Genomic DNA, 14,484 nt, shown 5'->3' with positions numbered 1-14,484 from the left:
CACAGCTTGAAGTTCAATCCTAGTGGAGCTCAAGGTTGACTCAGCCTTCCATCTTCCAAGGTTGGGAGCAATATGCTGACATTGTAAACCACTCAGAGAGTGCTATAAAGGACTAAGGGGCAGTATATAGTCCAAATGTTATTGTTATTGCCAAACATTTTCAGTGATCAAAAATTACTTCAGGTTATAAAAACATATCAGAAACCAAAAGGTGGATGAATGTGGACACAAATGACCACTCAAAATGATTAAACCTAAAATTCTGAACTGAAGCTCTCAAATGACAAAACGTTGTTATAGGGTCCACTAGTACAGATTTCAGTACAACTACTGTATTTTTCAGACTATAAGATGCATTTTTGGCTCCCAAAAAGCGGTGAAAATGTCTGTGCGTCTTATAGACTGAATATTGCTGAAGCCCCGCCCGCCCACCATTTTTTGGCTTCTGCACATCCCGTTTTCAGGTCTTTTTTCAGCCCACTTTCGAGGCTTTTTTTGGCCTGTTCTCAAGGGGGTTTTTTTGGTCCGTTTTGGGGGCTTTTTGGGTCCATTTTCCAGGATTTTCTCAGCCTGTTTCCGGGGTTTTTTCAGCCCCTGAAAAAAGCCTCAAAAACGGGCTGAAAAAAGCCTCAAAAATGAGCTGAAAAAAGCCTCAAAAATGGGCTGAAAAAAGCCTTGAAAATAGCCCCCCAAAGCCTTGAAAACAGGCCAAAAAAAGCCTCGAAAATGGCAGAAAAAAGCACCGGAAACAGGCTGAAAAAAGACTGGAAAGGGCCCGAAAAAAGGCAAGCCCCAAAAAAAATAAAAAATTTTTTTTTGTTTTCCTCTTCTAAATTTAGGTATGTCTTGTAGCCAGATGCATCTTATAGTCCAAAAAATACAGTAACCAAGGTATAAAATGATTACAAAACAATCTTTTGCCTCAGAGAATTAACACAATGAGTTATAATCCCCTAAAATGTTTAGCATTAAGAATGGTGTCTGCATTTCCAATATTTGTATCCTATCCCTAACCAAACAGACCCTAGGTAGGTAACAAGATAAAATAGACAATATAACACTAAAGAAAACACATTAAGGCAGTAAAAACAACTAAAGGTCAAAAACATACTCAAACAACCTGGTTTTAACTTTGATAAATGCAAGTACTGGTCAACACTGAAATCTTGGCCAGCTCTCCACTTTATGGAATTCAATGGAAGAGAGAGAAGATGCTGCACAGGGCCTCTCTACATATCACATTGGACAAGGATACTCCCTCCTAGCAACATCTTGGCCGATATATCCTAGTGCTTGTTGCAGAATTTGTTTTTTGCATTAATCATTTCACCAAAATTATTCCAAAATTTGGTTCACAGAATTTTGTGCTCTCATCCATAGCTTTATATTATATTCCCCATCACCTCCCCAATTCTTCTACCACTAACATCGGTCCTGCTTGCAAAAACAAGTATAAGGGGGGAAAAGTCCCCTCTTGAATATAAGCATTTTTAATTTTATGTCATCAGGATAATAAATGCACCTGTTTCTTGATTTCAGGCCATATTATGGACAGGAAAAAAGGAATGAATCAACAATATTTGCATATAATTCAAAGGATGAGATCTTAACTCAGCATCTGATTTAATTGATTTATCCTACAGACTGAGGCACTCACATATCCTAGCATCCGTAGGCACAGGTTCTTTCTAAAGCTGCAACTGAAAGTCATAGTGTGTGGCAACACAATGGGACAACTGCATGTTCTTGTTTTTGAACACCACTTGTAAATGTAACCTTTGGCAAGATGGTAAACCACAAGACAGGATATAGATTATCCTAGTCTGCAATTAGTGGATTTGGTGGACAACTGCCTTGGAGCAGCACCTCATAATAATCTGAGGGCCCCAGAAATGAATAATAAATAAAAGATTTCAATATATTCCGCCACACCTCCTCCAGCACATGCTTGAAAGCAGCCAGTGATCACCTCTCATGTCTCCAGTTTGAGACAGGACCAGTCAATAATAAATTATGGGTCCTCTGGGCATGGATAATAGGGAGGGGCTGAAAGACATGCTATATGCAAAAGGCTTAATCAGTTTAATCCTTGCTCAGCTGCACAGGGTATATCACTGATTACACCATTTGAGAGAAAGGGAAAACTTTCCCTCCAGGCAAATTAGTCAGCTCTTCTGTCTGCATGTTGGTGTCCTTTTCTTTGGTGAACCATGGTGGGTATCATTCAGTTAGATACACCAGATGGATCGCTGACAGGCCCTAAGGCCTAAGTGTCACAACTGATATTTTTATTTTTTTTTATTTTTTTTTTGTAGCATGGTATTTTTTGGCACTATTGCACTAAGAGTAGCCAATTTGTTTTCTTTTGCCTGGAGACTTCACACACCTTCTATAGTATTTTGAGTACTTTTCTTTAAAAGAGATCGGAATAAGACATTCTTATCAACCTAAAACGTTAGTAACATCTACTGATGTTTTAAATTCACAGTTAATTTCTGCTCAACCTGGTTTATGTTACAATTGCACTTTTATTTGAGTGCATGTTAAGAACCAGCTTCTTTAAAAACAAAATTGAAATTGGATGCATAATTTTACAAGTATATAGCCAGCTAATTATGTCTGTAATATTCCTGTATTAGACTTATTACATAAATTTAAGTTTATTATAGAACTTCTGAATATTTGACTGGCTAATGGACAATGATTAGAAATTATTATATGAAGCTACTTTCCAATCTTGACTGAATATAAAACAGAAGCAAAAGTCTTCTTTTCAATCTTCCAACCAGGCTTTGTATTTTTTTATTATCTATCTATCTATCTATCTATCTATCTATCTATCTATCTATCTATCTATCTACCGTGTTTCCCCAAAAATAAGACATGTCCTGAAAATAAGGCCAAGACTGATTTTTGGAGTGGGTGTAAATATACGCCCTTCCCCTGAAAATAAGCCCTGGTGAAGGGGTGGGCATGGGCAGCACAGGAGGCAGTCCTTTCCTTCCCTAGTTATCTTATGAAAGCTCAGCATTTTAATTGTGGCCCGCGGATCAGCTGAGCCAGCACGGGCCGGGAGCTGTCTCTCATTCTGTCTCTCTGCGGAGGCCTCCCAGTGCAATGGTCTGCCACGGCTTCGGAGCAAACTTCCGCCTTCCCTGTGCAGGATTGCAAGGCTGGAGGCTTAGGAGGGAACATTTTTGGGATGTGTGTCTGTGCAGAGCTCCCGAAGGATAGAACAATCGGCAGGGAAATGGAGGGGGGGGGGATTTTCCTGCTGATTGGAGCAAGGCGAAGCCTCCAGCCTTGCAATCCTGCACAGGGAAGGCTGAGGTTTGCTCCGAAGCTGTGGCAGAGCATTGCACTGGAAGGCCTCCACAGAGAGACAGAATGAGAGGCAGCTCCTGGCCCGTGCTGGCTCAGCTGATGGAGGCTCCCTCGTGGGGTGCGATCAAACTTCCAATCCCAACAGACCCAGTGGGTGCGAGCTGCCCCAACCCAGAAAGTGGAAGGAGCTGATGGGGGAAGTTCTGGGAGTTGAAAAAATCCACAAGTCTTTAAATGGCCAAGTGGCTGCCCATGCTGCTGCTGGCCTCTTCGTCCTCCTGGCAGTGCTGCACTCCGCAGCACTGTGGGACTTCTCCTGCCTGGCGGGCTTGAATCATCCCAGATTGAAAACCTCCCAAAAATGTTCTGACTGCCATCAGCCTGCCAGGGCCCCTTTGGGAGTGGCTGCCTATGTCGCCTTGCCCCCCGCCGCCTTTGGGCTGCTGAGCGCCAGCCTGCATGCCTTCCATTGCTGCTTCTGGGATTGCTTCTTTCCCGTCTACCCCCCTCCCAAGTCTTTTTCCTTTCCACTGCTGCTTCTGGGATCGCTTCTGTTGCATCTCCCCCCCTCAGTCTCTCTCCTTTCCACTGCTGCTTCTGGGATCGCTTCTTTCCCTTCTCTCCACCCCACCTCTCTTTCCCTTCCATTGCTGCTTCTGGGGAGCAGACAGCATGACGGAGAGAGCGGGGCCAGCAGTAGCACTTTAAAAAAGTAAGATCTCTCCGAAAATAAGCCCAACTGCTTATTTTGAAGCCCAAAAGAAAATAAGACCCTGCTGGAAAATATATATATTTTCTGAGGTTTTCGCGGGTGTTTGTATGTAGGTCTTTGGTTATTCGGGTTTTCTCCCGTGTAAAATTGGAAGTGTCTTGGCGACGTTTCGACGAAGTCTCATTCGTCATCTTCAGGCTGGTGTTTTTGGCTTCGTGCTTCTGGGAGCAATGTGTGTGATCGCAGCTGTTTCTTCCTTTTAACTGCCAGTGGGGGTGTGAACTGATTGGGTGGGAGCTTGGCTATGTTCTGATTGGGTGGAGGTGTGTTCTGATTGGTTGGGGGTTTGGCTGTGCTCTGATTGGATGGGGAGTTGGCTGTGCTCTGATTGGATGGGGGTGTGTTCTGTTTAGGTGGGGGCTTGGTTGTGCTCGGGTTAGTCTGAGTAGCAGGGGGATTTGAGCTGGTGAGCTGAGTTGCTGTTGTTTGGCTTTGCATTCGTGGTCGTGCACATCTTCATGGTGGGTGTCAGTTTGCTTCATGTATGGATTGGAGGGTTTTAAAGTGGCTAATGATGCAGCTGTGGTCTGGCTTCTGGTTTGTGGTCGTGCCTCATCGGTGTGGGTTTGCTTTTTGCGTGGATGTGTGGTGGTGACATCCTGTGTGGTTTTCGTGAGTGTGGGTCTGGTGTCATTCTTAGTGTTAGGGACTCGTTTGTCAATAAGGGCAGGTTTCCAAATGGCTGGTAGGCGGGAGGTATCATCTCGTTTATTCATGCTGTGTGGACATTTTTCTATCTCGATGACTTCTCTGATAATTCTGTTGTTAAAGTGTTCAGTTTTGGCAATAGTTCTCGTCTTTTTAAAGTCAATATCATGTCCTGTAGCTTTGAGGTGTTGGACCAGGGAAGAAGTTGGTTCCAACCAGAGCACAGCCAAACCCCCAACCAATCAGAACACACCTCCACCCAATCAGAACACAGCCAAGCTCCCACTCAATCAGTTCACACCCCCACTGGCAGTTAAAAGGAAGAAACAGCTGCGATCACACACATTGCTCCCAGAAGCACGAAGCCGAAAACACCAGCCTGAAGATGACGAATGAGACTTCATCGAAACGTCGCCAAGACACTTCCAATTTTACGCGAAAGAAAACCCGAATAACCAAAACCTATATATATATATATATGTGTATATATAAAAGAAAGATAAAAGAGATTAATATAGATTAAATAAAATAAAGAGCCAAAAAGTAAGAAAAGATAAAGTAACTTCCAATTTTCTTTACAGCAGTTATAAATATAAATTTATCTCCTTACTCTATGGTTAAAAAAACAACTCACTTTTTTCCATAATCTATTTTTTCTAATCATCAAATCCATAAATCATAAATTCATTTTTTTCTGTCTCACACAAAAATGTCTATAAGGGGTTTCCAGTCAGCAATAAATATGTCTTTTCTTGAATCAATACAACTTTTGCAGCATCCCCATGATTTTGTGATCAAAATTCAGATGCTTGGCAATTGCTTCATATTTATGACCATTTCTGTTTCCAAGGTCATGTGATCAACTTTTGCAACCTTCTGACACGCAAAGTCAATGGGGAAGCCAGATTAATTTAACAACCGGTTATTAATTTATCAACTGCAGTGATTCACTTAACAACTGAAGCAAGATAGATCGTAAAATGGGGCAAAACTCACTTAACAAATGTCTCAACAACAGAAATTTTGGGCTCAAATCTGGTTGTACTTCGAGGGCTACCTATATACTGTAATCAAAAATTTTATCCCACTTTATCAGACATTCTTTCTCTTATTCTTCTGTTTCAAATTTCAAATAAACGTTTATAGATTTTAGCAATGATTTTATAGTTTGTAGGTTTTTAGCATAGTTTATACAGAGTTTTATTTCAAGCTCAGTTTTATATTGTTTAAAACCCAAAAGGGGCGTTGGTCTTACCTGAGACGCACCTTCTCGTTGGGTGGAGACAGCAGCCAGGATGGGGTGTGGTCATCTGTTAGGCCGATAGACTGAGCCCATCAAATTTGCTAAGTCCCGCCCTTGTTACCGGGCAAACCCAGCTTTTGGCGAGGACAAGAAGACAGGCTCGGCGTGTGGGACACCAAGAACATGGTAGAGAAAAAGGAGACAGGTAAGAAACCCAAAAAGGGGCCAGACTGGCGAAAGAGAGGGAGGGTCTGGCTGCTGTCTCCACCCAACGAGAAGGTGCGTCTCAGGTAAGACCAACGCCCCTTCTCCATTGTGGGTGGAGACAGCAGCCAGGATGGGACATGCCAAAGATCCACGTCCCTACAGTTGGGTGGGACCAGTCTGGTCCGAAGTACCCCCCCCCAGAGACAACTCGTTGTAATACTCTACGACCAAAGGCGGCATCTGCTGAAGCAAATTTGTCAATCTTATAGTGTTGAATGAATGGAGAAGGCGATGTCCATGTAGCCGCTCTGCATATTTCGAGCAATGAGGCCTGAGTAGCCCAGGCTGCCGATGTCGCAGCGCTGCGGGTAGAATGTGCCGTCACTCGAGATGGTCTCGGGAGAGATCGTAACTCGTATGCTTTGGATATCGTCTGCCGGATCCACCGGCCAATGGTCGATGAAGACACCTTGGAACCCAAGGACACTGGTAAGAAAGAGACAAATAGGGCCTCCGCTTTACGGAAATCCGCCGTCCGCTTAATATAGATCCGTAGGGCCCGTCGGACATCCAAAGAGTGCCACCGTCGTTCAAGTCCGTGGTTTGGATGAGGACAAAAGTTGGGCAGGATAAGTTCCTGCATACGATGGAAGGTGGTATTCACTTTGGGTACAAAGGTTGGGTCCAAGCGGAGAACCACACGGTCGGCATGGAACACACACAGGTCCTCCCAAATTGAAAGAGCGGCTAATTCAGAAATGCGTCGGGCTGAGGTGATTGCAACCAAAAAGGCGACTTTGCACGTCAAAAGGCGAAGGCTCGTCGTGCGTAAAGGCTCGTATGGAGCTGACGTAAGGGAATTTAGAACGACCGAAAGGTCCCAAGTTGGATATCTGTGCAACAGAGGAGGGGAAAGGTTTGTAGCCCCTCGCAGAAATCGGCGGATTAAAGGGTGTTGTGACAAAGACGATAAAGACCCAACAGTAAGGACCGATGAAATTGCCGCCACTTGTCTCCGCAATGTGTTGGGGGACAGTCCTTTGCGAAGACCTTCTGTTAAGAAGACAAGAATATTTACGATGGAAGCCTGGAGAGAGCAAACCCCTGCCTGATCACACCAGGCACAGAATGACTTCCAAGTGGCCGAATAAATCCGGTCCGTGGACGGCCTTCGCGACGCTTGAATAATGGAAATCACGTCTGCAGGAACGTTGACCTTCCCAAGCGCATGCCGCTCAATCGCCAAGCGGTCAGACGGAGCCACTGCAGGTCTGGGTGCGTTAAGGTCCCTTGGGTTAGAGCGTCCTGCGGTTGAGGCAGTTGCCAAGGTTGGTCTATCGACAAAGACACGAGGTCCGCAAACCAAGGTCTGCGTGGCCAATGTGGAGCCACCAGAATGACCTCCGCCTGTTCCATCAACAACTTGCGAACTACCCGGGGAAGCAGAGAAACTGGAGGAAAGGCGTATAGGAGCCCTGGGGGCCACGGGCAGCGGAGAGCATCGACGGCCTCTGCCTGAGCCGACGGGAACCGTGAGATGAACCGCGGTAGCTGAGCATTGACCGACGAGGCAAAAAGGTCGATCACCGGCATCCCGAAATGCATCGTGATCTGATGGAAGAGCCGAGGACTGAGACGCCACTCCGCATGGTCCAGCCGCTGACGGCTGAGCCAGTCGGCTTGCAGATTGGTGACACCGGAGATGTGTTCTGCCCGCAACGAAGCCAGATGGATTTCCGACCAGAGACCCAACCGTAACGCTTCCGACATCAGAGAGAGAGACCGAGTGCCTCCCTGACGGTTGACATGGGCCTTTGCGGTGATATTGTCCGTGAGGACCAGAACGTGGGAGTTGGAGACAAGATGATGAAAGGCCCGAAGTGCCAGGTAGATCGCACGTAGTTCCAACCAGTTGATGAAGCGATGGGATTCGACGGCAGTCCAGACACCTTGAGCCAGGTGGCCCTGACAATGAGCACCCCAGCCCTGGAGACTGGCGTCCGTTGTCACCACCAATCTCTGCGGATCAAAGAAAAAACAACCTCGAGAAAGTGCCGGAGACCGCCACCACCGTAAGGACCTAATTACCTTCCTAGGGACAGAAACCTTCACGGGAGAGGTACCTCTACCCGCTTTCTGCAGAGGCAACAGGAACCACTGAAGTTCCCTCGAGTGTAACTGGGCCCAAGGAACTATTGAAATGGCCGAAATCATCTTGCCCAGGAGTTGTGACAGAATCAAGGGAGAGGAGGATGCAGCTCGTTCAACTCTGGAGACAAGGGATCTTAAACTCTTCTGTCTCTCGCGCGAAAGGAAAACTCTCCCCTCAACGGAATCTATCAGGGCCCCCAAGTGAACCAGATTAGTAGAAGGAACTAACTGGCTTTTCTCCAAATTAACTGAAAACCCATGGGCAGCGAGGGCATGGAGGGTGAATTGGAGATCGGAGGCAGCTTGTTGGGGAGTAGAAGACAAAATCAGAATATCGTCTAGATAGCATTGCAGACGAATAGACTTAGCCCTAAGGGAAGCTGCCAGGGCAGCTAGTACCTTGGTAAAGGTACGGGGAGCCGAGGAAAGGCCAAAGGGCATGGCCCGATACTGAAAATGGCGCCCCCCGTAACAGAACCGAAAAAACTTCCTGTGGGAGGGACGGATGGGGATGTGGAGGTAGGCCTCAGTGAGGTCTATAGAAGAGAGGAGATCGCCCCTCCTGACACCGTCTAGGATAGATTTTAGGGAGTGCATTTTAAACTTCCGGTATAAGACATACCGGTTGAGACGCTTAAGGTCCAGAATGGGTCTCCACCCCCCCGAGGACTTGGGAACGAGGAAGACACGGGAGTAAAATCCCGTGCCGCATTCACTCACGGGCACCGGCTGAATAGCCCTGATAGATAGAAGGTGCTTAACCGCCGAATCCATAAGGGATCGTTTCTGGAAGTCATTAGAAAGCAGACAGCGTACAAAGGACCTCGGAGGAGGGGAAAGGAATTCAATGGCCAACCCAGATCTTAAGGTGGCCAGGACCCATTTATCCGATGTGGAGCCCTCCCAAACAGGGGCGAAGAGAGCCAATCTGCCCCCTATGGGAGGGTCCGGGATGCACTTAGCGACGGCGACCGGAGAAACGACCTCCTCCCCCTCGAAAGGGCCGTTTGGTCGCAAAGGTCCTACCTCTGGAAGGTCTGTCTTGACCGCCCCGTTGTCTAGGTTGGAAATTCCCCTGTGACCTAGGAAGGGAAGGGGAGAAAGAAGAGCCGTCATACGGGCGAGATTGGGGGCGAGGAGTGTAAGGGCGGAACCTGGAATCCCCCCTGCGAAAGACAACCGGCAGGAATTTCTTCTTGTCCTTTGTCTCGGAAAGGAAGGGGTCCAAAGAATCCCCGAAAAGCTTGGAGCCCGCGAAAGGAACAGACGCCAGGCGCCATTTATGCCTGGCGTCGGCCTGCCAATGGCGCAACCAAACTAATCGACATGCAGTAACCGAAGACGCTAGAGACTTGGCCGCAAAACGAGCGGCGTTCAAAGTAGCGTCTGCCGAAAACTGTGTGGCAGCAATAATCTTGTGTAAATCCTGTCGTATTCGCACGTCCTCCATAGGTAACGAGTCTTGTAAATGTTGAAGCCATAAGAGAGTCGTCCGATTAAAAAAGGAGGCAGTAGAAGCTGCTCGGATGGCCCATGAAGCACCTTGGTGAGCTCGTTGAAGTACGTGTTCCGCCCGGCGCTCCTCCGGACGAAGGCCTTCCTCGGGGTCACCGGGAACCGCTGAGTGAGGTAAGAGGGCTGCCACGGGAGCGTCCACAGACGGGACCTGAAGAAGAGAATCTAGATCCGGAGCGATACTGAAGTTTCGTCGATCCGCAGCCGTAGGCGTTGGAGCAGAGCCCGGTGAAGACCATTGCTTCTTGATAACATCGAGAAACAAAGGAGGAGTAGAAATGGTATCCACGGTCCTAGCTGGTTCGGCGAAGAGAGGGCTTAAATGCCCCCTAGATGCAGAATCCGAAGCCGGTAGCGGCGAAGGGGAGCTAAGCTGCGCCGTAGCAATGGCCTTATGCAGCAGGGATTTGAACAAGGCCTGGGGAAAAATACCCGTAAAGGCGGGTTGTTCAGGAGGCAGGTCATCATCCTCCGAGAGCTCCAGGTCATGAGGGTCATCAGCCGCATGCGAGGGAGATCTGCTGGCCATAGAAGACACGGGTGAGTCAGGGGCGTCGATGGACAAAGCATCATCCAGATCCCCATCCCCTCGAGAATGGGAGACTACGGAATGCACCGAAGCCGGTCTGCCGGCGGACTGAAAATGTGAGGCCAACGACTGTTGGACTGCTGCAGCGATCATCTGTTGTATCTGTTCCGTGGATGGGAAGGTGTGATGTTGTGTCCCAGTTGGAACGGCCTCACTAGCAGGTCGAACTGGGGATGTTTCCGGAGGAGGAACAGAGGTCGTAGGTGCAGCCGAGCCCCACAGATCCGTCGCTGCAGTAACCGCAGGACAGTCCTGAAGGGAAAGACGATCCCCTTGAGATGCGGAATCAGCATCCATAGGGGGTTGGGTTGAGGTCGAAGGAGCCTCCTTGCCTACTGACTGAGCGCCGCTGGCCTTGGCGCAAATTTTCTTCAGGACCCTGTCCCTGCGAGCCTCCGCACGGGAAGGCAGCAATTGAGAGGGTGTCTTGCTGAGCGGCTGAGAAAGGCCAGAAGGGCCTAGTCTGGAAGAAGATCCAGAGGGGACTTCTTTAGTAGCAGGAGAGCCTCCATGATGATGATGATGACTATCAGAGCTCCTGGCCTTGTGACAGTGCTTGGATTTATGGGAAGCTTTAGGCATGATGACAGTGAGGGAAAAACTGTCAGTAGTTGACCCAAACTAGGCACAAGGTGGCACCAACAGCGAATGAGGCTCAGCACCCGTTATCACAAAAGGGAGCACAGACACTCCACATATAATGGAGGAACAAGGCAGGCGGGGGGGGGAGGGGGGGCGCGAGACCCCACTCAAGAGAGTTCCCTTAGCCCAGGCACAAGCAGTCCAGAAACCAAATGGAGGATTAGAAGGGAGGGGGGGGCGCAAAGCTCCACCAGCAAGGAATACTCCCCTTAGGTCAGTAAGGGCCCCTATGGCCGCAGGGAATGGCGCGCAGCTCCGTTTAGGACCTCAACCAACTTTCGCGCCAAAAAACCTTTCCAGCCGCTCGAGCAGCGCTGTGGGGAGAGGCGCCTAAGCCGATGGGCTCCACCAGCTGATTTGCGCCGTTAGGAGGGACTGCGCTGTAGGATCGGCCACTAAGGGCAGCAGTGGTCACAGGGAAGGTCTGTGAGCTTCCCTCAACGCCGTTGGGAGAGTTAAACTCCACGAAGCAGCCGAAAGTGCTGACAATGAGGCAAACGGCAAACAGGAAAAAAACGGAGCTTTTTTAAAAACCAAAATGGCCACCGGGAGGTTTGAAAAGGGGGCGCGAAGCTCCACAGACCCTAGGAATGCCCCCAAGCCCCGAAACGGCCAGCTGTGGAGGTAAAAGGGGAGCGCAATCACTCCACAATGCTCCCAGGGGTCCCCCCAACGCAAGGGAAGGGGCGCAGAGGAGTCTCCCCCCCCAAGTAGTCAGCAAAGCCAGTTACTGAGGGAATTGCTTACTGCCAAGTTGAAATCGAAGTCCAAAGAATATCCAATAAACAGTCCAAGTCAAACCAGAAAGGTAGTTAGGAAAAGCTGAGAAAGCAGTCAGGAAAGGAGAAATTGATCAAGAGGATCAGTCCCACACGCCTGTCTAGGCTGACAGACTGAGCCAAAAGCTGGGTTTGCCCGGTAACAAGGGCGGGACTTAGCAAATTTGATGGGCTCAGTCTATCGGCCTAACAGATGACCACACCCCATCCTGGCTGCTGTCTCCACCCACAATGGAGAATTATTTTGTCTACCTTCAATGTTAATCTTCCAATCATACTTTGGACGGTTAGCAACATCAATAGTCTATCCCACAATCTGCCTCCCTTGTGCGCTTCAAGTTAAACTCCTTTCAGATCAAGTAGCTACAGAACTTGATTTCAGAATTAAAAATAAAAATGCTTGACGCAGAATTATAAAGGCCATTACATTCAAACATCAATACGATCTTATCTTGCTGTCTCTTTATGGGATTGGTTGGGGGATTTCCTATAAAATAGGTGAGTTCAGTCTCCCAGATTTGCGGCATACATATTTTTAACTTAAAATTGATCTTGGAGAGAAACAAGAAAGAAAGAATCCCCCCCCCCAATTTTGCTGTTGAATGTTGATGGAACAATGCGGAGGGTCCACACAGAGACAATAAGCCTATGTGGCCTGGCAGTGGTTCACTCCTGAGTTAAATAGACAGAAATTCTTACCTATTACAAGACTTCATTGAATGCACCACATATTTAATAACACCACTGCTTTGCTGTACCATCTAAGAAGCAGTGACCTAATTTTGTAATACTAGCTGTATTAGTCTAAAGTCCAAAGAAAAAGATGAAGTGGGATATGCCATGCATACATATGAAATATATATATCCTTTAAGGAATTATATATAAGGATTTCAAAATTGCTTGCCATAGGTGAATCTCTAAACTCATTTTCTATTGCCCTGAAATACTGGAAAAGAGTTTACTGTATATTACATCTTCCTCACAGCATTTATGTAGATTTTAAAGAAACAGCAAGAATAAATACAAATAAAAGATAAAAACAAGAATAAGGCTAATTGCTTAATATAAAGTATTACTACGATAGCCTATAAATCTACTAAATCCTATCATTCCATATCATGAGTCTGCATGTCAGCAAAACATGGCAATATTTAGTAATAACAGGCCTACTTATTGAGGTACTCAAGTTATGACCACAATGGAGCCCAACATTTCTGTTGCTAAGTGAAACATTTGTTAAGTGAATTTTGCCTCAACCTTTTTTTTTTGCCATTGTTGTTAAGTGAATCACTGCAATTGTTAAATCAGTAATACAGTTGTTAAGTGAATCTGGTCTCCTTGTCAGAAGGACGCAAAAGCTGATCACATGATCCTGGGACACAGCAACCATCATAAATATAAGGCAGTTGCCAAGTATTCAAATTTAGATCATGTGACCATGGGGATGCTACAACCATCATGTGAAAAAAAAGTCACTTTTTTCAATGCCATTGTAATTTTGAACCGTCACTAAATTAGGTGTTCTAAGTCAAGGACTACCTATATAGATTGGAAAAATATGCTTTGGTGGACACTTTGTAGTTCTCCTCTAATATTAATAAATTATGGGACAATTCATGGATTATAAAAACAAAACAGCCCCAACTATCTAGCAGAATTTGGAAGAAAGGAACAAACTCTCTTACTGATAGACAATATGAGTGAAAGTAGTCAAACAAATAATTGAAGAATCATTGACATTCTTTCCCTGTCTGATACTGCTAGATCAGGGGTGTCAAACAGGCGGCCAACGGGTCAGATGCGTCACATGCAAGCCACGCCCACCCCAGCTCCGCGAAGAGGGAGAAACGTTGTGATATGTCAGGTGATAGCAACGTGATGCTGTAAGTTTGACATCCCTATGCTAGATGTTCTAGTATAGACCTGGGCATTTTATGGGCCCAGGCCTTTGGCTGTCCCCGTCCAGCCCACGTGCGATCAATCGGAAATTAGAAATCAAATGTAAATAAGCATGTGCCATGCACGCAATACAATTGCATTGCTTTTATCAATTTATGTATGTTGTACATGTGTGCATACCTATGCACCTTCAAGGTAATGTATTGGTCGTTGGTTCGGCCCTCCATGACAGTCCCAGTTTCTCATGTGGTCCCTTGGGAAAATTAATTGCCTAACCCTGCTCTAGCAAGTATAGGTGGTCCTCGAATTATGACAATTGAGCCAAAAATTTCTGTTGCTAAGTGAGATATTTGTTAAGTTAATTTTGCCCCATTTTACGACCTTTCTTGCCATAGTTGTTAAGTGAATCACTGCAGTTGTTAAGTTAGTAACAGGAGCTGTTAAGTGAATATGGATTCCCCATTCATTTTGTTTGTCAGAAGGTCGCAAAAGGAGATCACGTGACCCGGGACACTGAAACTGTCATAAATATGAGTCAGTTGCCAAGTGTCTGAATTTTGATCACATGACCATAAAAAATGCTTTAAAAAAGTTTTTAAAAAAGGTTCCGGCGGTCGCATAGCAGAGGTGTGATTGTCGGAACCTTTTTTTTTTTTTTTTTACTTTTTTAAAGCATTTTTTTACTACCGGTTCGGGCAAATAGATAGTAAAAAT

General features: G+C 46.5%; 2 protein-coding genes across 3 annotated transcripts in view; both read right to left on the bottom strand.

The window, feature by feature from the left end:
- The window catches only part of MBD5 (methyl-CpG binding domain protein 5), a 174,272-nt gene that overhangs the window by 109,839 nt on the left and 49,949 nt on the right, over nt 1-14,484 (bottom strand). The window lies entirely within an intron of this gene.
- On the bottom strand, nt 9,164-13,997 carry LOC148116580 (uncharacterized). Its single transcript, XM_087885886.1, has 3 exons — nt 13,951-13,997; nt 11,384-11,573; nt 9,164-11,070 (listed from the first exon to the last, which is right to left on the bottom strand). Exons 1-3 carry the CDS (start codon nt 13,995-13,997, stop codon nt 9,304-9,306), a joined length of 2,004 nt encoding a protein of 667 aa, XP_087742012.1. The 3' UTR covers nt 9,164-9,303.

The sequence above is a fragment of the Pantherophis guttatus genome, chromosome 1 (genome assembly GCF_059756535.1).
Source record: "Pantherophis guttatus breed Tessera chromosome 1, ASM5975653v1, whole genome shotgun sequence".
NCBI classification, from domain to species: domain Eukaryota; kingdom Metazoa; phylum Chordata; class Lepidosauria; order Squamata; family Colubridae; genus Pantherophis; species Pantherophis guttatus.
This window is presented reverse-complemented; position numbering and strand designations above follow the sequence as displayed.

Bases quoted from the DNA above. Each gene is read 5' to 3' on its own strand.
- LOC148116580 (XM_087885886.1), bottom strand. From the start codon at position 13,997: ATGGAGGGCCGAACCAACGACCAATACATTACCTTGAAGGTGCATAG. The intron at 11,574-13,950 runs GTATGCACACAT...CCTCATTGTCAG, and splicing joins ATTACCTTGAAGGTGCATAG to CACTTTCGGCTGCTTCGTGG. The intron at 11,071-11,383 runs GTTTTTTGGCGC...CCTTGTGCCTAG, and splicing joins CTGCTCGAGCGGCTGGAAAG to TTTGGGTCAACTACTGACAG.